The following is a 25,191-nucleotide window of genomic DNA, read 5'->3' as shown; positions in this document are numbered from 1 at the left end:
GATGTCACAGATAAACAGAAGAGCAGGGTGGGTAGGCAGGGAGCAGGAAACTTGCCCACTGCCACAGAGTATATCACTTGCCTCACCCTCGAGCCCTTTCACCCTTCTGCTACATTTGATATGGGAATGACTCATCCCCACCTGAGCCATTTCGACTTGCATTGATGCGTGCGAGTGCAGCGAGACCTTCACACTGACCTTGGCTCTTGCAGAGTTGTGCTCCCACCCACGACCTGCTCCATGCACCCATCATCCCCACTCACCGATCATCTTTATCCTCCCTATTTTGTCCATGAGTAATGCAGAGATGATGTTCCCTGGCAGCACAGACAGGCTGCCCAGGAAGCTGACCAGGTAGATCAGGAAATCATTGTCCTCCTCAAAGTCCAGGTGACAGCCTTCCTTCTCCTTCAGAAATGTGCTGTTTATGAGCCTGCAGTTGATGAATTTGTGTTCGTAGAGATCTGCGAGGAAAAGAGTCAAAGTCTTGATCCTGCTTGACTGATTTCCCTTCATGCAGCAGCAACAGGAGTCAAGAGCAAAGCCAAATCAAAGATGTGAGAGGAGCTCCACATCAAATGGAAATGGCCAGGGAGTTTTTATTTTAGTGGCAAACTCTAGCTGCATGCTGGTGGGTGTAAGCTCATGCACTCTCTATATTTATGGAGTCACCTGGACCAGTATCCCCATGCCACAAGGATGGGGCAATGCAGGCTCTTGCTTCCATGTCGTTATGGTTTGTGCTTTATTAGAGTAGAAATGAAAGCTTTTTCAGGATAAACTAATGAATATTTTACTGCTTATGATCATCAACCACAGCTTGGTTAAAATAATATTTTAAGCCAAATTTGCTGATTTGAGCTGTTTGTTAAACTGCTAGGCATTTTGCCATTACTTTAACCTGCCAAAGTCTGAGCACAGACTTTTGTATTTCCTGTGCAGCAGCCAATGGCACCAGAAGCCACGGGGTTAGAAACACTGATGGAGCAACCTGAAGCCTCCTTCGGAATGCATTTGCCATCATCACTCTCATTACCCAGCACACACATAAACACACAGATCCCTATCATCCTTTCTCCTGGAATCTGATAAAACAGTTCCAAATTACAGAGATGAGACCATAGCAGGAATCCCATTACCAGTGTTATAAAAGACAGTAGAGATGATGGTGCAGTTTTCGAAGAAGGTCTCGCTGGATGTCACATCTTCAAAGTAGCATTCCTCAAACAGTGAATCCTCAAATCTCACTTCCTTGAATTTCATGCCAATAAATCTGTGGGGCAGGAAACAGAACTTCACTCTGTGCTTTAAGGTATTTTCTACACTGTATAGCATGTAATGGCTGTTGCAGGAGACAGAGCACTAATGGCAATTTCTAGGGTCATTTACAGGAAAGGTGTTGCATAACTGCCCTTCCAACTCTGTGCTTACATATTCTGTATTTTAGTTGAAGAAAAGGGCTTGAAGAGAGTTGTTTGGTTTTTTTTTTTAAAGAGAGAGATGGCCTTTTAGGATTTCTGGCAATTTTTCTATTCCTCAGAACAGTCACACCTAAGAAAATGTGCTTCTAAGGCTGAGTGGACACAAATCCTCTCACGGTCAGTACTAGTCCATCTGAAGAAGACATAATTTATTTCACTCAGTGCATGGCATTTTCTTTGTGGGCCGACCTGGCTGCTTTCCTTATTCTGCCCCTTCCTCCAGCATAAATAAAAATAGACATTATCAGGAGCCCAGTGAGCCATTTAGTGAAAGGCTTCTGACAGCTGTTTAAACACAAAGTGATTTTTTTAAAGCAAAAATGCAGTAGAGTTTCTAGAGAGAGTGGGGAGATTATCTGAGTTCTGCTTGTAACCAACTCTGTTCAAGGACTATTGCTTATCATGTAATGAAAACAGATTACACTAAAAATAATCAACTGTGTCAGGTGATTGATTTCTCCTCTGATGGGAAGCTTGACATGTCTGACCTGCCTGCCTGAAGGATGACACAATATTGATTTACCTGTGAAATTTTGCAGGGACACCGGGAAGATGTGTTAGTTAATGCACAGGCATGTTTGGAAGATGTAAGGAGCTATTAAGAGCAAGCATTATTGCTCTAGTTAAGGAGGCCACAACTGTCACCAAATAAAAAGCCTTCTAAAATATACCCAGAAACCTAATTGAATTGAGCACTTACAACACAGTTGTGCATGATGGCTGTTTACACTGTTAAATGAGCACTGCAGGGCTTCTTAACTGAAGCTACTAACAGATATTATTAATGCACAAAATACCACAAGAAGACAATTCGAGTCTTTTGCTCTACGTAGAAGGTCTCATAGGTTACAGGCAAACTTAAGCTGTTCTGCATTTGCTCAGTAATCGCCTGTGATGTATTTACTCCCGAAGGCTGTTAGAAGCCCTTTTCCTGCAGTTTGCTTTCTTAACATCCATCTTTAAAAGAGTTGTAGAGCAATGGACTGGTGTTCAATAGAGTTTTAACTCACAGCCAAGGACTAGAGGGAAAACACAGCTATAAATCATATTGAGATATGCCAGGGCGTTCCTGGACTGTAGCTTGATCAGGTTTTGAAGTTTTGAATAGGAGAGGGCCAAGGCAGGAGAATGGTGATGTGCATCACAGTTTTATGTCTTCATCCTGCAAGGTGCTGAGCATCCTCAGTTCTCAATGAAGTTATTGAAAACTGAACATCTCCTCTGGCCATAATATAAGGGTCCCCAATCCCTAAATTTGACCACCATCCTCTTCTCACCAGACTTTGTTTGGCTGCCCGATAGTCAGGGGAATAGGAATTATAGGGTGAGGTTTGCACCACCAACCACAGCTCCTTGCTGCAGGGAAGGTTTCCAGAAGGACATGGGGACACATGCTGGGGTCATCTACTAACATCTATCAGATATATGCCAAGGAAATGGAGACAAATAGTTTCTGAGGGGAGAGGAACAACCTGGCTGGGCAATGAGGTATGGTTTCACCCGTGAAGATTAACACAATGAGTGTTTTGTGTAACAGTGAACATCCAGTGGGACCTCCCCACATAGACTAGGCAGGGTGTTACTCCAGCTGCCTTGCGTTATCTGGTGCAATGGGATCTCCACAGAATTTACATAGGGGTATTTTTCCACCCATTTTATTGGGATTTAGAAAAGTAGTAGTGGCCGGCTACATATCAGTATGATTTATGTTGCTGTGAAACATAGAGTGATTGGGGTCCGGGCTGGATGCAGAAGAAAAAGCACCAGGTCTAGTCCAAACAGGAGAAGAAAGGGACAAAAACAATGATGTTCTGCTAAAGTAACTTCACTGACTTCAAAGCCCTGAAAGAGAAGGTGACACACTCATTCTGTGGGGAGATGCTGGCCAGTGTGGGAGAAGCACACCAGTCCAACTGGCCATGACACAGCTCGCACTAATGGGCTGCAGGATGGAGGCTGGGGTAAGTCATATCGAGGACTTCAAAGGAAAAATAGCTTTTCATTTTGGAAATAGAGCAGCAGAGTGGTTTAAGTTACAAGTGATGGTCTCTGCTGCCCAAGACCAGTAGATGTCAGTGTGTGCTCAGGAAAGAGAAGTCACCTCTGCGTTCAGAGTTCCCCACAACAGCCGGGTGGGCGCCCACTGCCCTGCTCCCAGCAAGGGGCTGTTGAAAGCAGGATTCCTCACATGCATCCCCTTGGGTCTGGAGATACGAGCGGCTGAGGCAGAGTGTGCGAAAAGCAGGATAAAAGGAATATTTGGTCTGTGGAAAACTGCCTTTGGGATTTGAGAGATACAGGCTGTGTGTCCAAAAGAACAAGAGAGATTTTCAAGTTGGGGGGAGCAGGGGGGAAGAGAGCTTTCTAGAAATGTATTTCAGTTCACATGCATCAAACCAAATTCTGTTCACTTACTTGTCATTTCTGTATTCCCCATTTCTATGGATTTGGTTTTCCAAGGTGAAATTAAATGTGAAGTGTGACACTTCTTCCTCATCAAAGATCTTCACTCGGGATTCATATGCCTCTTCTTGGAGATACCGGATCATGTCAGGGAACCAGACAATAAGGCCATAGTAACTATGGCAGGATGGGAAACATACATTAGGGGTATAAGGTACCAGCAGTCAAATATGGCAGTGTTTTTCCAATGATCTACTTCATAATTTGTAAACTTGTTCACCTAAAGCAGGACAACTCATTTAAAATTTAGCGACATTGACTCCTTGGCTGGGAAATGCAGCACTGTGCTATCCTTGCTGCCCAAGAGACCAGCAGAGCAGTAAGAAATTTGCAAACTCCCCCAGAAGGCAGATTTCTACAAGTGTGGGGTTTAAGTGAGAGTTAGATAAAATTTACCTGTAGTTTAGATTTAGGCTCACCTGAATAGTTTTTATCTAGACTAAGGAACAGCTGAGACTCAGGTAGGGTTGTAGGGGTTTTTGTGTGGACAAGATCAAAGGAAAGATCTAGAGGTGAGAAAGTCAATATACTACTGCCCTGCTGACCACTTCTCAAGTCCTGAGTTGTTCAAAGCACCTCGTACTCTCATATAAGCAATCAGATTGATCAATAGTTCATAGAAGAGCAAGACTTAGTACACAAAGACTCTTTAAAATAAGACCAGGATTAATTTCATAACAGTTTATTTAAATGCATAAGTAATTATTCAAATCTTGAGGTCCCTCTAGTTTCATGAAAAAGTCAAAGTACCACCTTACCTTAAGGCCATTGTAAACCAAACCACAGCCAGCATCAGTGTGTTCATCCTGTACTGGGCTGTTAAACAATATAGCACGTTGTCCCAGACCTACAAATCCACAAGAAGGAATTAGCTGCAAGGACACCCTTGCAGACACTTCACAGATTGATTTCTGAATGCATCATAAATCTAACGTCAGAAAAAAGGGGTCATTGGTGTACGGTCAGATGTGTGGCTTATATTCAGTATTTGTTCAAAATTATCAAGGTAAATGGCTTCCAAAAAGATCACTTATTCAGCTATGTACCAGGGTACTTGATCTGAACCTTCTGTAATGAGCTGAAGTGCATGACTAGGACTGGGCTGGGATGATGCAGTGTGTCTCTCAGGTTATATCTGTAAAAGTGGATATGAGCCTCTTCTCAGACCCTCTGACAATTTTGACTTTTCAAATATATGTATAGTCTCAGGGGTGCTTTCAAACCGAGCTCCAAAGCTCACTGAAGAGCAAAACCCCAAACACAGCTGGCACTTTAGGAGAGGGAAAATGAACTCAGATAGGGATGAAGCCAAGCACAGCAGGAGGCAGACCAAGATCTGCCCCTCTTGACCTGTTGCAGAAAATATTGCCAGGAACATGAGGGCATGTAACTCCTCAAACTCTTAACTTACCACATAAATATAGTAATAGTATAGCACCTGCATTGCTATTAATTAAGAAAGACTCTAAGCTCACCCTCCTAGTCTAGAAGATGTATCAAGATTTTCTGCAAAGTTCTGCATGGGCATAGGTAAGCAGCATAGCATGTGTGAAAGGTTAAATTAGCTGAACAGACAATAAAACATTGTTAGAAACTCAGTCTCAGCAGGAACAAGGAGCAAACACTCTTCTGAATCCACGGCGGGTGGTAAACTCACTTAGGCTTGGGGGAGAGGGAGTCAATATTTATCTGCTCAGAAGAAGAGTCAAGCACTTGGGGCTGTGGCTTGTCCCAGGAGCTCTGCCATTAGCCCAGCTGGACTACCGTAACGCTCACAGGGGCATTTTGGGGCCTGGCTGGCAGTGTGGCAGTTTGCAGATGCACACATCTGCATAGAAAGTACGACCAGATTACAACCCTTTGCAAACACCAGCAGATTTTTTTTGAGTGAGAATCAGGGTTTCAAGATGCAATGACTTGAAGCAATGAGGCACTGGAGCCCAAAGCTCCAAAGCTCCGTGGGATGGGTTTTCTTCTCCTTACCTGTTTGAAAGTGGTCCTGATTCTGACCAACCACCGCTGGTACCAGGTACCTGTTGAGCTCTGAATTTCAATAAATTCATCTACTTGCTTTGGAGTCTTGATATAGGAAACCTAAAAAAACACAAAACCCAAAACCACACCAAAAACCCAAAATAAAAAAGAGAGAAAAAATATTGGACAGACATTTCCAGAATTCATCTTGGGTGCATTTTAAATTCCACTGTCTTCTGGGCAATGTTTCCACCTGATATCCCTTACTATCTCTTCCTTTTATGTTATCACTAAAAATTGAGCTAATTGATGTAATTACAGAAAGAAGCCTGTCCTCCTTCCTGTCCTCCATCCTTTCTCTCTCTCCTTCCATGAAATATTTTAAGTGCATCCCATCCACTTCAACCTTTAATTTATTGGCTAATGTGCCTGTGTAATACCTTATTTCTTTATCTCTTACATTCCTACTAGAAATTAGAACTAGGCAATTATAGTAAAAAGTATCTCCATGATCAGCCACTTGTATCCACATCCAACTGTGCCCTCAGGGTCTCTTTCTTCAAAGACGACTGGCAGGAATATTTCTCATTCAGCACCTTTTCAGTACCACCGGCAGAACTTCTGTGACAAACAAATGCGTGGATGGGAATCTTTGCATCCAAAAATCAATCCTGTCATCAAGTGAGCCCACACCATGCAATCAATTCACTCCACCAAAACAGTCTGAATCTTCAGCACTGAACACCTGAACCAGACTGCTCAAGAAACCTTAAAAATGAGTCCCAGAAAATATTTGCTCAGTAACTTTAAATAAAGGGCATATTCAAGGAAACTAGATCTGTTTGTAAACATGAGAAGGAGGTGAAAATCTACTGAATAAATATCTGAGTATGAATGGGCGCCTTGGCTCAGCTGTGGAGTCTCCGTGTTCCTCTTGCTGGCACCGTTTAAATGTCAGATCTGGGAACTGTCCTGGTTACAGCTGACTCACCACAAACCGGCAACTTCTGGCCTATCAGAAAACCACAAAATCTGACAGTTTGTGCTACACCAGCCACACTGATCATCCACCCATGCCAATGGATGTCAGTAAATCTTGATTTAGCCAGCACGCCGTACCTCGAGGTGTGATACTGAGACCAGCTTGTGCCGTAGCAGTCATGACACTGTTGGATGGAGTAATGAGCACTAATGCTGTGCAGCTGCTCCTTCGTTCTCCTACTCACTCTCATAGTGCCCCACTTATATATATGTATATATTATTGAGTTCCAGTCCTCTTTTCCTCCCGCCACACGGCAGGATTGGCCAGCCCAGCTCAGTGTTTCAGCAACGCAGGAAGGGATTTAGAGAGATGGCCTCTCTCGCCTTTGCTATCAGGGTTCACATTAATCAAATGGTTGGTAACCTAAAAATAACACATGCTCATTAAGTTCCTACCTGAACCTGCACACAATTTTCATGCACTGATATTAACCTTCAATTTTCTTGAGGGATCACTCCCCAGGGGCCCTGTTTTGCGACAACCCCTCTGAACATGGAACCTTGCTCTCCTTTTTCTTCAAAAGGATATGTTTCACACACAACCACCATCTCCTTTTCTCCATCCTTTAAAAGTGCATGTCCTCTCATCTTTAAAAGCATAAATCAAGAGCTATTCCCTGGCTGGCTCACTGGAAGCTTATAACTGAATTATAGTAATTTGCCACTAACCCCAGCACACACCTTTGACCTGATTTTACTATTAACGAAGTCCACTGGTATGACCTTTTTCACAACAAGCAGCAGACTAACGAGTAATAGCCACTCATCCCCCTTTCCCTTGGAGAGATTAAAGATTGGGTATGAGGCAGGTGGAGTTTAGGAAGCTCATTAGAAGGTACGGAAGTTTAATCAGAGTTTGATTAGAAGCCAGAATGGAGAAAGGAGTGACTCAGATCTCCCACATGACTAATACCTCTCTTATTTGGTTTTAGTCTCTTAAAGTAGACCAATTAGGCATGTGTGTAATTGGGAAATCACTCATCTATATGCTGTAGAGTAACACCAGGAATGAGGAGTACTCAATGCAATTCACAGGATTAACTAAATCTTGAAAAAAACAGACTGGCATCTAACTTTAATAGCACAAAATGTATCTCAGAGTCCTTTTTCTGATTGCTGGGGGAGGTCATGTTGAAAGAGACTCAAGGAGGAATAAACTGGTGCTGTGCTGCACCAAGGAAGATATGTCTAGCTTTTAAAATGCTGATGGATTTATTAAACTCACCGTAAACACCCTCTCTGGCTCGCCCTTGGCCCGCATGTTGGTGTCATGAACATGCTTGAGGATCATCCAGGCTTCATCATGTTTACCTATCTGAAAACACCAAAGAAAAGGAAAAATAAATGCTGCAGTCACTAGCTCTGCAATTTACTAAAGCATAGCGAGAAACCAATTTGAGAAGTCCAATATAGCGGAGAAGCACACATACAACACTGGCCGCATTAAACGCCAATAGCTGAAAGCACGGTCTGTATTCACAGAGTGCAGCATCTCTGTGCTGAAGAAAGGAGTCACCCTAAAACTGTCTGAGGCAGGAGTCACTAACAGAGCTTTAAAACCAGATGAAAAAGAGGAGATGGATGAGGAGACCTGGGCTCTAATTCCACCTCTGCTAAAGACTTGCAGGGTTAACTTGAGCTAGGTATTGCCATATGTCACATCTGAAATGGGAATAAAGAATACTTGCTTAAGAGTTCTGAGGTTTATGTATTTTACTCATTAAAATATACTCTGTCCTTTGCTCTTCCACCAGGATTCAGTAGTTACATGCCCAAACTCTGTGAGATGTTTTCAAATTGCCTTTGTTGGACTTAAAAAATTCCCAGCACTCACCACCTTCTTTCTGTGCCACATTTGGCAGTGAAATACTTACCGTCATTGACTGACCCTGCAGTCTGTAGGCTTTGGGGTTAAGCAATCTGTGGAGCTAGTGTAGACATGTAGGAGTGGTTTTGCCTCTGAGCTTGTGCTACGTGTGTTTGATGGGACAAAGAAAGACAGATGGTGACACATGATGGACAAGCTATCCTCTGCTAATATCAGACTGCAACGTTCAGATGAATCACCTTACCTCCAGCAAAAAACGCGGGCTTTCAGGCATGAATTTCAGTGCCACCAGGGAGGCGATACAGGGCAGAGAGCAGACAAGTACAAAGACTCTCCAGCTGTGGAAGTGGTACTTGGTTCCCATACTGAACCCCCAGCCTGGAAACAGCAAGAGCCAAAAAGTAAAAAATACTGACCAGGCATTCTGAGTTTTTCTTTCCTAAAGCAGCTCTGAACTTTACAGCTCTGTGTGACATGGGGACAGGTTGAAAGTTTGCTATTCTTAGTAATGACAGCTCTTAGAGGCTCGACAGCATGCTCAGTAGATAACAGTGAGTTCATGCTCATTACAGAAAATGGAACATACTTGCTCAGGCTCTGCCTTTTACAAACCTTCTTTTATCTTTGAGTTTAGAAATCGTCTAGTGATAAGAATAGCTCCATGCAGCTGTAGGCAAGTAAGGTTGGGAAAAGGTAGAGGAATCAGGGCCATAATTCATTGTTGCTCAGTGATGTTACAAAAAGTTTACAAGAGTTAAATCTTCTCTGACCTGAGAGGCATGTTAGAGATGGCTGCTTTTCATCTCATCCCTCATGCATGTATTTCACTTTTTTTGGAAGTGAGCTAAGAAAGCAAGTTTACTTCTTTTCCAGACATAAAAACCTGATCTGGGATTAAAATTTGGAAGAATCAAGATCCTAAGCCTGCATTTGGGATCCCCCGTCTCCTGCTTTGTTCCTGATGTCTGACCAGGTCCAGTATTCCCCTGCCAAGGACTAGAAAATACAGCATCATTCTTACATTGCTCCATTAACTTTCTCTAGGCTCAAATCTCAGAAGGAATGTTTAATTCCATTTTTTTCTATAAACATATTTATTCACATAATAAGGAAATCATCAAGCAATGGCTTTTGCAGAGGTTTCATCTGAGTCAGTCATGGTGTTCTACTCATTTCACAAAGTTCCAAAATAGCAGGTGGAACATGGGAAAACAAAAAGAGAAGCTATAAAAACACAACATCAAAAAGTCATCTGAAAAATAAATGTAATGTAAATACAAAAGGGCTTTTAAAAACAAATGTAGTTGCAGACAATAGAATTATTTCAACTTGATACCACTATGCAGTAAGTTTGCCTATTTGTTCCGATAGGCTCTGTCATAGCAATCAAAGGCATGAACATGTCTTTATACTGAGTGTACTCTAAACATGGTCAAAATGGATTGATAGATAGGTAAATGTTAGTGTTTTTCTTCATGGTCTTTGTGGCCTGTCCTACTTTCCTCAAACAGGATTTCGCAAACAGCTGGTGTCACTGAATACTGAGGGAATTAATCTTTCCCAGTAGATATTTGGTTCTGATGTTTTCCTAGGATATACACATGAGTTACGAGGAATACCATGTGACATGCAGAGTTCTGCTCCTCAGAGCACGAATATGTCTCAGAGTCCACCCTACTTTTTCTCTCTCACTTCCAGCTCTGGGCAGGGAACACATTCCACTCCTCAACCCAGTTAGGGGAAGTCAGATGTGACTCCAGCCCATCGCATGCTGGAGAGACATGTCGTCAGATACACAGCCACAGGAGTGTGACTCGGCTAAGGAAAAGAGCTTGTGCTGTCCTCATTCCTATCATTCATAGCACCCAGTAATCGCCTGATTAAAGTTACTTATTTTTGATAACTGGATCAATTTTTGCAATATAATCTCAGTCCAGTTTTCCCTGAACGCACTGACATTTAGATTAAGAGTTCAGGCTCTGGCAGTATAATTCAAGGGGTGTATTTGAAGCTTTTGATGCAAAGCAGCTCTCATCAGTCCTATTTACAGCCTTAGTATCAGTTAATCAATCATGTAGTCAATTTATCAGACTTTTTGTGTGCACTTCAGGTATCTATTATTTTCAGTGTTTATGCTGGGATGTGTAGGGACTGGCTCATGTTACCTGTGCGGGCTTTTGGGGTAGTGTAGTGATGCAGGAATGTGATGTTGCAAGTCAATAACACAAAACAGTTACCGTAATGTGGGATGATGCTCCATGCCATTGCTGAAGCAAAAATGCCACCGATCATCCAGAACATGCAAAGCCAGCTCAGGTGTTCCCCCCTCTTCTCACGAGATAGGAATTCAGAGAAATAGGCAAACACGATGGGGAGGGATCCCCCAATACTGAGGAGAAAAAAACAGCACAAGGGAAGAATAACAGTCGTCTTCGATATCTTTGTAGTTAGGATTGCATATATGAAGAGGGAAGGTCACGCTCACAGACATGCTGCATAAAAGTGAGACTTGTAGGAAAAATGCAAATCTCTCTTTGGCCAGACTGGTTTTAGGCATCAAAGATAAACAAGATCCTTCTCACTCTCTGAAAGCTGAATTTTCTGTAAAGTTTATATAAATCCAGTGTAATGCCCTGCTCTTCACCTAGACATCCTCTCTGTTGTTATTTTGTGATCGCTCATTTTAGGGAGGCAAAATACAGGCAGGTGATGGGAACTGCTGAGGGTCTCGTTGGAGGCCCTGGCAGTCAGGATTGTAAACCGAAGTGGGCATTTGTCAGTCTCACTCACCTTTTTGCACAATTTGGATAGTACCAGGAGAATGTCAATGACTAAACATTGTTACTGCTAACACTTTCAGGGTCAAGAGTGAGGTAACAACCACACGTGCTAACCAGCAGTGCTGTCCCGGCTCGGTACCAGAGATGCATCTCTGGAGCAGCCTTCCTTCTCCCACCCCGCACACCCAAACTGCTGAGCTGTGATGGGATTCCTCCAGGACATGGGACAGATTCACCAGTTACCCACCCGAGGCCTGAGATAAGGCGGCAGAAGAGGAAGAAACCATATCCCTGGACGAAGGAGGAGAGGAACGCGAAGGCAGCATTGATTGTGAGTGATATGATGAGGCATTTCTTTCTTCCCAGTTTATCAGCGAGGCCGCCCAGCATGACAGCCCCCACCATCATTCCTAGGTAGACTATCAAGCCTGGAAGAGAGACAGAGATCCAGTGACTTTGGTAACTGGGTAGAAATAGTATGCAATGTAGAAGCAGATTTTAAAGTGCCCGTATGGCAGCTGATGTCGACTGGGTATACTATGCAATAAAGTAGAGATACCCCCATTCCCCCCCCCAAGATTAGCTATCTCAGAAACTCTATCTATTGGTGAAGCCTAATTTCCCCATGTTCTGCCCATGAGCTTCATTGCTCCCTACTGCACTGCATCATGCAATGTGGACATACCCTCATTTGACCAGACCCACATCGTTCTTTCCCAACCTCGCTGCTCACATATCCCCTGCACGTAAGCAATGGCCAGACATAAGCAGCTTATGATACACGTGTCCCAGCTATGTGCCACCAATGATACAACAGAAGTCTGATGTCTTAACTCCGCTAACCCCCCTGAGCGCAATGCGACTGAGGATGTGTAGGGAGGAAGGTCTCTCTGCTGCTGTTTATATGCAGAAAGCTGTGAGAGAAGAGAGACTGGTAAAGCATGGCTAAATCTCTTTGCAGGTTAACTATCCTACCCATGCTTCCTTTACAGTATATCATCGCTTTCACTTGCTGCTTTTCCTAGTTTTATCTGAAAGAATCAGTCTGTATCTCCGTCAGAGACTCACCGTGTGTAGCACAGCTACTTACTTCGTTACAGAGCCAAGATCTTGTATCTAACTAAAGAACAACTTACAGAAAAGAGTACAGTCTTGATCTGACAATTTCAGGAGAAGAGAGAACCTACTGCTTGTCTTCACGGTTTCGTCTATGGAGTTATCACTCTGACATTGTTAAGAAGAATGGGATCTTCTTTTTAACTTGACTTCATTAGATCTTCTACCATGGGGTCCTCAACAGACTGTTACAGTGACTATGTTTAGTGGCAGGCTGAATAGGAGAGAATGGTTTTCTTCCCCAAATAGGCTCCCTGTTCCCAGTTCACTATGTGCTTGCCATTCAGGCCTAGAAAACCTGGCAGTTGTCCTTGACTCTTCTATTGACACTGCCACCAGAAGGGCCACCTATTATATTGCCTTTTCCTTTATCTGAGAGCAGTAAATAGCACTGATTAATAATGCTCACAGGTCTTTTCATTTCATTTCATTATTTTATTCATTTCATTAATAATGCTGAAATGGAATGGTTTGGGGCAGCACATCCAAGCACCCTGTTACTGCATTGGCAGCTCCTTGGCTTCTAAGCCGCATACGTCTCGGAGCTGTCTACTGCAAGCTAGTGGTCCACAGAGTAGGACCAGGGTCACCATCACCACATTTCAGAAGAAAGTGGTGGCAACCGCTGTGTTTCCTGGGAAGCACAGAGGTGCAAGAGGCTGTTTCCAGAACACCTCCTATATCATCTCAGATACCATAGGCAGGATTATAGTCTATGCCTATAGGCTGCACAGTCCTGCTGTGGAGATCCTGAGGAGGCCTGATCATGGATAGATAAGATCCAGAGGAGCTGAACTAGGTCAGAATAGAGGAATATCTGCTGGGGAAAAGCAGCACTTGCAGTGCAGGGGGTGGTTCTTGATGGAAAAAAATGGTACTTGGAGGTGCTTGGAAGTGCTTGGAGATGGGGGGGCATGTGGTTCAAGACCCAGCTGAGCAGGAGTTGAAGGAAACACCATAACTCAAGAAAAGCAGCAGTGTTCCCTGCATCCCTGGCCCCCAGCGAAGGTAAATGATGCTGAGCAAGTAAATACTCCTCCTTAACAGGAAATAATCCTCTTTGCTGAATGAAGAAATGCAGCTAAAACAAACATTTTTCAGGCATGGTTGAAGAACGTCCCTTTGGAGGGTCGATCCTCACCTTGAACCAAGTGTTTACTTCTCTTGAGAGTCAACATCTTCCCCAGAACCTGTTCTGTCAAACACATCACTTGGGAAAGAAGGTGACGATGAATGTTTTTGCAGTTTGTCAATGTTGAAACAAGATGATCAGTCTGATGGCTGAAGGCTGTTCTGTGCTATCCAGCAAAGCTGGCTAAGGACTAATGCAGAGAGTTGTTTGGCAGCTGCTTCTGTCTTTCTTTCGATTGCGAATGCCTGCACTTGATTTGAAATGCATTACTAAATTAAAAGCTATGCAGCAGAGACCCACTGCAGCATTTGAAGGATGTTTGTCTCACGTTGATCAGAAGTGGAAAAGTTCAGACTTCTGAAATCTCCCTGTACCGTGCAGGGCAGTGGGGTCACCTCTCTGTGAACAGTTCTGCTTTCTTTTGTATCCACACAATGCCTGATGGGCAATCAGGGGTTTGTGCGTCAAAGGCAAAACCTCTGTTCTTGCCTCTTAACAGCCTCTGTACCAGAACTGTGGCACAGGATTTTGCCAGCACAATTGTACCTCCACCATAAGCATGTGGCTCTGTGCAATCAATACCCACACTCCCTGCCCTGCTCTCCTGACCCGAGCTCTCCCGGTGAGGTAATCTGAAGGTGCATAAAGGTTTCAGATACTGATCTGCAGCAGTCAGAGAAGATATGGACACAGCTGGGAATCTGGGATCTCATTCTCTATTAACTTTGGTCTCCAGTTTCTTTGCTGAAGTGGAAATTGCAAGGAAGAGCGGAGGCAAAAAAACTGTTTCAGTCCAAAATCTTTTTGAAGGAAGAATCTTAACGCAGTACTGTGAGGCTTAATGCTTTTACCCTGGCTTCTGAGCTACATTTAATGGAGCAGCTCTGATCGCAGCTAGCAGACGGAAGTGATGATGCGCCCTGTATCTACTCCCTGGTGCACTGCAGCCACCCATCTGACAGTGAGCCCTGCCAGCACCGTGCGAGCGACTCGCAGCTCAGCCCAGCCCACACTGCCAGACCTGGATGAGGAAGAAAAAATGATCTGACAGAGTTCTTTGGGGAGGGTTTTTTTGTGGGTTTTTTTTGTTGTTGTTTTGTTTTGGTTTTGGTTTTTCTTTTTTTTCTGGAGAAAATCCCTGGATGGCAGATGTTCATCCAAATCCTCTTAGTAACAGAAAAGCCCCGGGTCAGGAGGAGGTGGAGAAGGTTGTTACTGTCTTCTAGCTGTGATTTATTGCAGCCGAGTACCCTGGCTGGTGGCAGGGCATCCAGCGCTCTGGCCAGTGGAAGAGTGGGTTTAGCACGGGATGTGGCAGTGTTCGAAACTGGGCATCAAGAAGTGGAGTGGAGCTGCTTTTGTGGGCAGATTCCTCAAGATTCTGACTGAGGAGCCCAAACTTGTGATGGAAAGGAAGATTGTATCTCTGCAACACAGCATCCATCAATGAGCAATACAAAACACAGCAGAGGTGTTAATGTCACGAAGTCACTTACAGGATGTGGCTTCAATTGGTTATTGTATGTGATAAACCAATGGATGCATTGTCCCCTAGAAATTTAAAAAAATTAAAATCTGTAGTAAAGGAAACCTCAGGGACGATCAGAGACTGTCCACTTGGCCAGTTTCTGATCCTGGTTATAGAAATGTGTGTCTTAGGGCTGAGAAAAAATCAGCAGGACACTTTATTATGATGGAGAAGTCTCTTTTTGGGAAGACTGTGTGTTCTGGCTAATATAATTAAAACTTTTGGGGCAGCTGCTATAAAACACTACGTCAGCTGATGGATCTTGGGACCCAAGGTGCGGAACAACGTCAGGCTTTGCAGATTGCTGTGTCCTGGATTAACATTAAGGTGGCGGGGACCCAGGGAGGAGTGGCATAGTTACTCATACAGTCTCCATGCAGGAGAGACAGTCTTCTGGAGAACACAGTAATGGTGTTACCTCTGAAAGGGGTCCAGGTCATATCAAGGAAACTCAATTTTTAAGGAGAATTAGACCAATAAAAGTTATCACTAAATGGTATCTCTTTTGCTGTGCTACTTCTGTCCTCCAAATTTTCTATGGAACAACATTACAATGTTCTGTACCAGAAACTTGACTTCAAACCTCGGCTTCAAACCACGCAGACCTAGACTGTGTTAGGAGGTGTCAGCTTCCAAATTAACACATGCAGTTGTTAGGTGAAATGTTAAGGGCAACTCTGAATAAGCCATTATTTGCAGACTATTCCACGAGTAATGGAGTATAATGAATGCCTGTGGGAAAGTCTGCAATAGCCTCCCATAAAATCAGTGGAAAACCAAAGAGCAGAAATTCTAAGAATAAATTTTGGGTTATGACTCATCCAATGCTGAAGTTATAAGGAAAATATGCGACCACTGACTTGGTTTATTCCCACTAGAAAATCAGTAACATATAGAGCATTTTCACACTAAGAAATTTATTAGCCTTTATTGAAGTTGTGTGCTCCATGTTAGACAGGAATTGTGGATGTAAAAGCTGAAGTTCTAAGAACAAGAAAAAGTGGATACAGTATACAGCTATGTATGCGCTAAACTGTATTTTTACTATTTCAATATGATTAAAAGTAGACTCGTAAGGGTTTTAGAAAGAAAACAAAAAATTCAAGGTTTACCTAAATCTCCATCACAGGCATGAATTCCTTTCATTGACAGTTAATGGGATTAAAGTTCTTAAAAATGAGACTCATCTGAAAATAATCCCTTTCAAGTCAGGACAAGGACTCATGGAATAAATGGAAAATTTGAGCAGAAAAACCCCAGCTCAGTGGGAAGAATTAGTCCCCGAGTCCTTGGGGCTGTCAGGAAGGTGAGGAAGCTGCCTGGGTCCAGGTGGAGGGTTGTCTCCCCTCTCCTAACAGGTCTGCAGGGAGCCAGTAACCACAGGAACATGGAAGCTCCTACCTGCCTTCAAAGCCCAGGCCACTACTGGTACAGCCCTACAGTAAAAAAAGAAAGCTTTTGAAGAGGGAAAGCATTTGGACAACAGAAAAGGATTAGGACCTTCTATGTAATTGCAAGATAGCAATTCAAACTGTAACAAAAATGAAATACAAACACTCTTAGCAGTGTAGCATCTGTTACACATGGATGCACTTTATGGACACAAACAAAATTTTGTGAGTCAGGCCTGGACAATTTAAGAGATGGATGAGGCAAGGCATAGGATCCGATTGTAAGTAATTTAAAAAGACGAACAAACCAATGATAGTCCTGACTGTTTTACGCTCTGGTGATGGCCAGCATGTCCCAGAGCAGGGGACAGTCTCAGCAGAGGATGAGTTGAGGGCTGAGTGGCCTTTTTTCCCTTTCTGAAATTTCTAATCTGCTTTTCCTTGTAGGCTTATTAGTGCTTTCCCCATGAATCTTCTTGACCTTGTAAATGGAAATCAAATGAAAGGGTAGTCTCGTTGCACTTGCCTTGTTGATTAAGTACAAGCAGAGAGACTTCATCTACAGCTAATGGCTCTGCCACTGAGAAACGGATCGCCCATGTGAAAAGCGGCTTTTTGTTTTCAAAGACCTGGGGGGTGGATATCGGGTGAATCTGGCTGCGGAGATCGAGGGGATTCTGCACATTAAAGCCAAAGGTGGATGCGTGAATCCACGAGCACTTTGACGCAGCACCAGCGAGGCGACATGCACCAAACACTTCAGCAAGCGCTGCCAGCATGGCGTGGGTGGCTGTTTACACTCAGACGGCTTCACAGTCCCCCCACGGGACTTGTCCATCGCTACAATATTCATGAGACCATCTGGTTCCCCCCACCCAACCCCTCTGCTAAAGCAGTTTTCAACAGAGGAAGCCAAACAAATCCTTTGCTGTTAAACGAAAACCCGTTCATGCTGGTTCTCGTCAGATGAAATTCCTGCAGTGTTTATAAAAGGAGACGCAGCCATCCCCATATTGAACCTGCACATGATTCAGGGTGTTCCCAAATCACCAAAGAACCTTTTTTCCCCTAGCATATACCTACCACTCACAATTATGATGCTCCTTGGCCTGCAAGGAGTGTTTTCACCCAAGAGCAAATTTGCAGCCACGAATTTGTGCCCAGTGCTTGGTACACGGACGTGGACGTGGACATGGACACGGACACGAACAGGTCTCACCAGGGTTTAGCTGGCTGCTGTGCTGGGGGTTCATGGCCGTGGAGGTGCAAAAGAGGCAGCCACGAGCCACGGCAGAGCAAGGGAGACACAACTGGGCTCGTCTGCGCTTATCCAGGAAAAAAAAAGTGGAGAAATGCCACTGAGCTCTGCCGAGGGGATTAGGATTTACTGTCATATCAGGTGAATTCAGGTCAATGAGAAGCTGAGGCCAGATTTTATCTCAGTTGATCATAAAACATCCTCTTCACACAATTAAAAGCAGGGATATTGTTACGCATCCTATTTAACCTGACTCACACAGCCAAGCTTGAACTGCTACATAACTGCATAATTACTAATAGGATCTTTTTTCTTTTCAGACTCTAACACTGTGAGGCTGAGAGTTTATAAGATGTTATCCTCCTTCAAATATTATTATTAAATCATGAAAAGAAAAAGGGAGCTGTGTGCCTGAAAGACTGATTTTATTCTCAGCATTGGTGTGGCTGTTCTGCAGTTATGGGCAAAGCCCTTCAAAATTTTCTTGTCTCAGTTTACTGAACTGTGAAATGATGATAACGCAACCGCAGCTCTGGGGATCTGGGGAGTCTGATGCTTTAACTGTGCCTTGTGTTTTTTATATGGAGGCTGTGAAAAATTTTAAAACATTATTGTGACACTATCTTTTATACTTGCTGTGCATTTACTGCTCTACACTTGCAAATATAATTTTTAGTCCTAGGAGAGGTCATTAAAAGCACTTGAAGATATAAATCTACATGATATTTCTCCAAATAAGGATACTGTGTGCCTTTCAGCAAAGAAGTAAATACAAATTTTATGACTCTTCATATGATTATCCTTAGCAAGTAAAAAAATTGCTGTTTCTGACAGGATGTGTTACACTGAAAAGGAATATTCTGTTTCAGTAAATTTAAAAGATTAATTATTATTATAACTGCTGGTGGTGAAAGCTCAGCAAAGCAGATTTATCAAATGAATACATAAAAATAATGTCATTACAAGTTACCAAACTTGTTCTTAACAACTAGTGTTAAAAATTGATGAAATCAAACTGCTAGATTATATACAGTTGTTGTTTCTTTCTTTTTTTTTATGCTTTTTTTTTTTTTTTGTAATATCCCTGCAATCATCTCCAAAATAGCATTTCGCATAACAGAAAAACTCCAAATATGTTTTTTGTCCCACTAGGGATATTTAGGGCTAAAATAGCTGTTAATTTGCATCTGATGGTGAGATGTTTATTTTCAGCACAAAATGTAAACGTTTTCTAAGATGTGTCATATTCATTTCGCACATTTCATGAAACACTGTGGGCATGTGTTTATTTGTAATTTTTGCATAATTTGGCCATAATTTGCTTGATATTTTTCCATGCTTGCTTTCCGAGGGAGGAAAAATATGCAATATACACAGTATTTAATGTCCTTCTAGCGGAAGCTGAACTTCACTAAATTGGTCTTTAGGGGGCATCTACTTTAGCTCTCCTATTTGTCCCTTCCTATTTCTGTGGGAGTTTGAATACTTAACTGATTTATTTCCCATTTTTTCCCTTCTGGCCTCTCTTGTTATGGCTGAGACCTTCTCATGTGTTTAAATATTAGCAGCTGCCTGGAAGCAACCTTATGTCCACCTGGGATAACTTGATTATGTTTCCTTAACAAAGATGTGTTGAGACGAACGGTCGCTTGGGAATAAACACGAGCTTATCCGTAGACATCTATTGGTACATGGGGATAAGGTAAGGGACAGTAACTCATGTGTGGATAATAACCCTGCTTCCCTAAAACCTCATGATAATTTGAGGGAAAGCTGTGCCTTCTTTAATCAGCCCTCCGTTCATTCTGTGCAGACACACACTTGCCAGATTGTCACTGCACTTTAGGGACAAATTGAGGTGAAGAGTTCTTTGATTGCCACCAAGTCAATCTATAAGTGTTATTGAACCCTGAGTATTAGCAGGATCAATTTGTAATAGCACAACCTATAGACTGTTGAGGGAATGGAAATACTGAGGGAAATGAGTATGTGTTGGAGGCTCTGAGCTTTGTTAGGAGGGATCTTTTTCTCTAGTTGCAGGTGGATGGGTGCTGAAGCTAATTCAGGAAAGGTTTTGAGGAAGATTATGTTCTTGTCTCCATCAATAGCACTTCCCCAGTCTTTCCCTTCAGGAGCTGGTATCTGTCTGTCCTTATCATGCTGTGTACCCACAGGTGCTCAGAAAAGGGATGAAGCCCTCTTGCAGGGGCAGTACTTGGGACACCAGGCTGTGCTGGAGGCAGGTCTGCACCCAAACCTCACGTCCCTGCACTGCCCTGCTGCCTGCCAAACCTCCAGCACACTCTGCTTCCTGCTGCTGCTCTTAGGTTGGCAGAAAGCTCTCCTCCTCCTCCTCTCCAGACCCAGAGACCTGCGCTCTTCCCCTCTTATGCCTTCCAGCAGCCCCGTACCCGCTCCAGCCTCCTCACACCCTCACTTCTAGAAGCCCTGGGGTATTCATTATTTGTATCAGTGCACCGCTCTGCAATCTAAGGCTTTCTAAGCCACGCTTAATTCATTTTCACAAAGGATCATCTCACAAACCTCAGATCCGGGAGGAAACCTGCAGCAGAGAAATATCTGGCAGACAAGAAAGTATGTTTAACAAACAAGACAGACTGAATTGGAGACCTGCCTCATGTACAACACCAATCAGTAACAACTGAGTGCTACCATAAATACCCACTTTCCTCTCTGCTTCAAACTAAGATGAATGAACTTTTCTTAGTTTTAGGAAAATTCTTATTTTTCCCTCATCTTTAAGCCACAAAATAGTGTGAATACAAGCATTGTCAGCAGATCCCCCAAAAAACCAAGCTAAGGACAGAAGAAATTGTTCTGCAAAACCAGGTTCTCAAAAGTTGTCTTTAAAAGTGGGCAGGAAACGCAGCAAAAAGAGTGCTCTTCCCCTAATTAGCACTTCCAGATTAGCTTGGTTAATGCGCGGGAGGCTGGAGCTGGGATCGGATATGGACCCAAATGTCTCCTTGCTTATTCAGAGCTTATCAGAACACCCTGAACTTTCAGCCTTGCAAATATTGAGCTGGAAAAAACAGAACAAGCTCTCTGGGGAGATTTCTTTTTCATTTTTACCTGTGGTTGGGCCAGAAATACTTCAAAGATAGATTTTCTTGTGACATTTGAAGTTTTCTGACTTGGGTGCCTTCCAGAGCTTGAGCTCTATGGAGATAGATATTTATGGGGTCAGAGTTTCAGAAGATCTCAGCTTTCATATAGTCACCAAAATAAAGTACCTGCTTTTCAAAAAAGGTCTCATCACTGAAAAGGCACCCAGCCTGGTGTCCCATAAGGAGCTGGTGAATTTGGAAGTCCCTTTGAAATCAAGATTCAATTGTGAGCGGTTTGCTTTTAGATATTTGACCTGAGATATTTTGAGCTAGAATTTTTCAGTGGTTTGTGAAGCAAAAATAGTTAGCAAACCCTTTAAGGCACAAAACTAAGTAAAAATCTAGCTAATTATGGAAATAAACCTGATCCTCAAGTTCAAAGAAAAAAAGAAGAAACAGAAGAGAAAGGTGTCTAGGACCTCGGTACAGCAAGATAAGAGGTCTATATAAGGATAATTATCTATCGCCTTTGTCACATGAAAATAATGCAAATAGATGGAGTCAATGGCCGGGATCTAATCCAAAATTTGCATTTACCTTCCATCAGGCAAGTCTTCTGGGCCAGAATGTATGAACTACAGGCCCTGATCATTCCCCTATAACCTCGGTACATGTCCATCCAGACACTCTATCCCCCTCCTAAAGCAGTTCTTCCAAGAATTACTTTATTTTCCTTCCAGATGCGCTGCACTATTGCACGGCTGGCTCTCACTATGGGCCATGCTGGATGCTTTCCTGGTTCTTGGAGATCTGGGAGACTTTGCTGTCCTTGGCTTATAATGTGCAAAGGAAAAAGTTGTTCATCCAAACCTGTCCACTCAGTCTCACTCACAATAACTAAGCCTCTGTATTTTGACCACAGGGAGGTGTCAATGGTGATGCAAAAGGGATGTTGCCAGCAGCCTCAGCCTTTAATCCCCAGGCAGCACATTAACGGCATTCCACAGACCTAAGAAGAAACCTCCATCAGCTACTTCTGACCCAGTACGTATTAGCAAACTGTTCTGACCAGGAAGCTAGTGTGCAGAAGGAACTGCCTGCACAGCTGATCTGTCAGTTGGGGCTTGGTGCTAAAGAAAAGGGGAACATGGGCAAAGTGGAAAACTTTGGAGACCAAGGCAGCATCAGAAGCCACACGGTAACAGCAAAGTGATCCAGAGCAAACAGATCCCTCTCTTTTATATCTCTCATATTTGGATGGTACTGCTTTGTGGGCTTCTCATTACAATTTAGTTTCTAAAAGCATTGAAATCTGAGTCACTAGGTCCTCACATAGGAAAAGCCACCTTTAACCTTTCATTTATTTGTCCCTGAACACCCCTGTGAATTTTGCCCTGCAGACCTGCTGACTGGGAGTTGCCTTGTTCAGATCCAGCCTGCAGTGACCAGTACTGGGGCCACAGCACATTCATAAGGTGAGCTTAGATGTGGTGCAATTCTGCTGCTTTTGAGCAGCTGCCTTCTCAGCCCCATGCAAACCCCTTTTGAGTAACATCCACTCAGCCATGACTATGTATGACATACAAGACAAGAGGAGATTCATCAAAAAATCCTGAAATCAGCTGGCCACTAGAAAAAGATGTTCTATCTGCTGCCTACTGCATTAGAAGAGCCGTTTGCAAGTGGCACTTACCTAGCATCCCTTTGTTCGAACTGGATAAGCACATATCCTTCTCAGCACTGGGAAGAACAAATCCAACCACAAACACCTCCACCCCATCTGCCATCAGTGCTAATCCTAAAACAAAGAAGAGGGTCCACTGGAAGCGTCCATGGCCACACTCCTCAATGATGTTCTCGTACTGGTGTGCAAGTTGCTCCTCGTCCTCCATCCTCTCTGCCATAAGGTCAGCACGGTCTCTGTACTCATCAGCCACAGCAGGAGCTCGCTTCTTCTGCTTTTCTTTAATGTCATCTGGATGCGGGATCCCTTGGTACTCCCCCTCATAGACCTCATCATCTTCATCATGGCCTTCTGTAACATCACTCTGGGCATCTTCTTCATGAGCGGGCTCATCCCCACCGTGATAGTAGCCATCACTGGGTGCGTACCCTTCATAGTTACCATCCTGGTACCTGTAGTCATCTGAGACTTGGTTTGCCCCTCTGCCTCCTTGGTAGAGGTTTGTGTTTCTATATCCATCATCCATTCTGAATGGAGATTTCTAAATGCTGTAGATCACTGTGTGTAGATACTCTAATATATGTATTGATTTGTTCAATTTCTGGTATTGGTTACTTGAACATATCTTCTCTCTGTTCTTTGGAACTGATGGGATACACAGCTTCCCAGGCTCAGAAGGAGAATTACTATATAATTTAATGTTTCTATAATGTTTTCTAATAATTTTCCTCTTTGACAGAGTCTCACACGGGTGTTGATAATGCTTCACTTTTCAGCTGTCATTTGTGACTTGCTGCCTTCTTCTGTGCTTTGGGTGGGAAGATCTGCTGTCTGGTGAGCAGCAAGGGAACAGCAAATTGCACAGCCAGGGAGCTAGGAGGATTTGACAGGTTTTTCCTGATTCATTGTGGTGGTGAAGGTCATGTCCTGAGAAAGAGGAAACAATAGCTATGAGACAGCAGTAAACTTGCAAGCACATACGCATTGAGTTTAATGCCCAACATTTTGAATACACATGCTTTTCCATTGCCCCCCCCCCAAAAAAAACCAACAGAGTATTTGAGGAATGTTTTTGCATTGTCAAAACCCAAAGCCTCAGAACAAAAGAGAGCATTAAAAATTACCAAATTAAGTGGGAACCTAAAGCAGAATGTAAAGTAAAGTAATGTGTGGTCCCGATTTCTGTTGTTCCCAGAAGTCCTGCCTCCCACATGTGGCCCTGGTTTCTACAGAAACCAGTTTCTACAGACCAGTACTGGGCTGGGTTGCTGGAACAGAGCTCTCAGGTTGCTAAATATGTTTCTATCCATCTACCCAGAGCACGCTCATCCCTGGTACCTACAACTGGCTAACATCATAATGACACAAAATATGAGCTTGGTTTTCTTTTTCATCCAGATCCCAAACTTAATTTTATTTAACGGCTTCTTTTTTTCCCTAGTGTCTCTCCGTCTGTATGACAGATGTGCAACTAAAATGCAGTGTCTGCCAAGATAAAGTCACCAAAAGTAACACCAGGCTCTGTTCTTCCTATATCTAACCATCAACGGAGAATGTTTTTCACATAGAGCGAAAAACAAAGCTAATATAGAATCACTGCTCTCTGCAGGGAAAACCAAGGGAAGCCAAGTCACAGCTAAACACATTCTCATTTTGGACACCTGATTTCCATTATTTTTCAAGTGGTTTTCAGCCAGCTGGCTTTCCAGTGTTCTCCTGCATTTGTTGCCGCACACAGCTGTAGACAAGGAGTTTGAAAGGAGACTCACGTGGGAAACTGAATAGAGTCACGCTAGAGGAACCAGCGCAGCGTAGACATGCGCAAAGTGTGGACTTCACTTTGAGCTTTGAGGTGAATAAAGTGTGAATGAGCTACGAAATGACACAGGCAGCCACATGTCTGTATGTATGTGGGTGTTGTTGCCTACACAGTCAGTTGACCTATAGAAGTGTACTCAAATGCACACACTGTAAACAGCAGTGCTACCTCTGCACTTCCGAATCTTATTTGGCAGACGGTATGGGTTTAAACAACATGCAGTTAAAATGACTTCAGAAGAGAAATTCAGTAGAAGCACTCACAAAATGCTCAGAAGGACATCACTCCTTCTGCAAATGCTGTCAATTTTTGGCAGCCCAAATGTTCAGGATAAAAGGAAGAGCAGAAGCTTGGCTTCTCCTCTGCATGCAGTCATGGCCATGCCTTGCTGATGCTCTTCATGGGAGCTGCTCCAAGAAGCTTCATAAAAGCTTCCGCTGCATTTCTGTTTATCTACCTATACATTTATGGCATATAATTATGACACGGCCTCTGCAAGCCCTGCCAGAGCATCTTCCTTTCCCCTGACCCCTCTGCCATTTGTCACTGCATTCAATGTCTTTCTTTCCTCTTCCCTCTCTATGCTGAATCACACAATATATTTTGCATGAAGTTAAAAAGGCAGCA

General features: G+C 43.3%; 1 protein-coding gene across 2 annotated transcripts in view; it reads right to left on the bottom strand.

Annotated features, from left to right (window-relative positions):
• SV2B (synaptic vesicle glycoprotein 2B) overlaps positions 1-25,191 on the bottom strand; it is a 67,414-nt gene that overhangs the window by 8,362 nt on the left and 33,861 nt on the right. For both annotated transcript variants that reach the window (XM_075764732.1, XM_010307723.2), the window contains exons 2-11: positions 22,755-23,672; positions 11,816-11,996; positions 11,026-11,177; positions 9,033-9,166; positions 8,186-8,275; positions 5,928-6,038; positions 4,703-4,791; positions 3,897-4,061; positions 1,140-1,273; positions 264-464 (exon numbers count right to left, since the gene is read on the bottom strand). In XM_075764732.1, coding sequence (XP_075620847.1) covers positions 264-464; positions 1,140-1,273; positions 3,897-4,061; positions 4,703-4,791; positions 5,928-6,038; positions 8,186-8,275; positions 9,033-9,166; positions 11,026-11,177; positions 11,816-11,996; positions 22,755-23,271 — 1,774 coding nt within the window. In that variant the 5' untranslated portion in view covers positions 23,272-23,672. The remainder of the gene's footprint in view (positions 1-263; positions 465-1,139; positions 1,274-3,896; positions 4,062-4,702; positions 4,792-5,927; positions 6,039-8,185; positions 8,276-9,032; positions 9,167-11,025; positions 11,178-11,815; positions 11,997-22,754; positions 23,673-25,191) is intronic.

The sequence above is a fragment of the Balearica regulorum genome, chromosome 12 (genome assembly GCF_011004875.1).
Source record: "Balearica regulorum gibbericeps isolate bBalReg1 chromosome 12, bBalReg1.pri, whole genome shotgun sequence".
NCBI lineage: Eukaryota > Metazoa > Chordata > Aves > Gruiformes > Gruidae > Balearica > Balearica regulorum.
The sequence above is the reverse complement of the archived record's forward strand: the minus strand, read 5'-3'. Positions and strand labels throughout refer to the sequence as shown.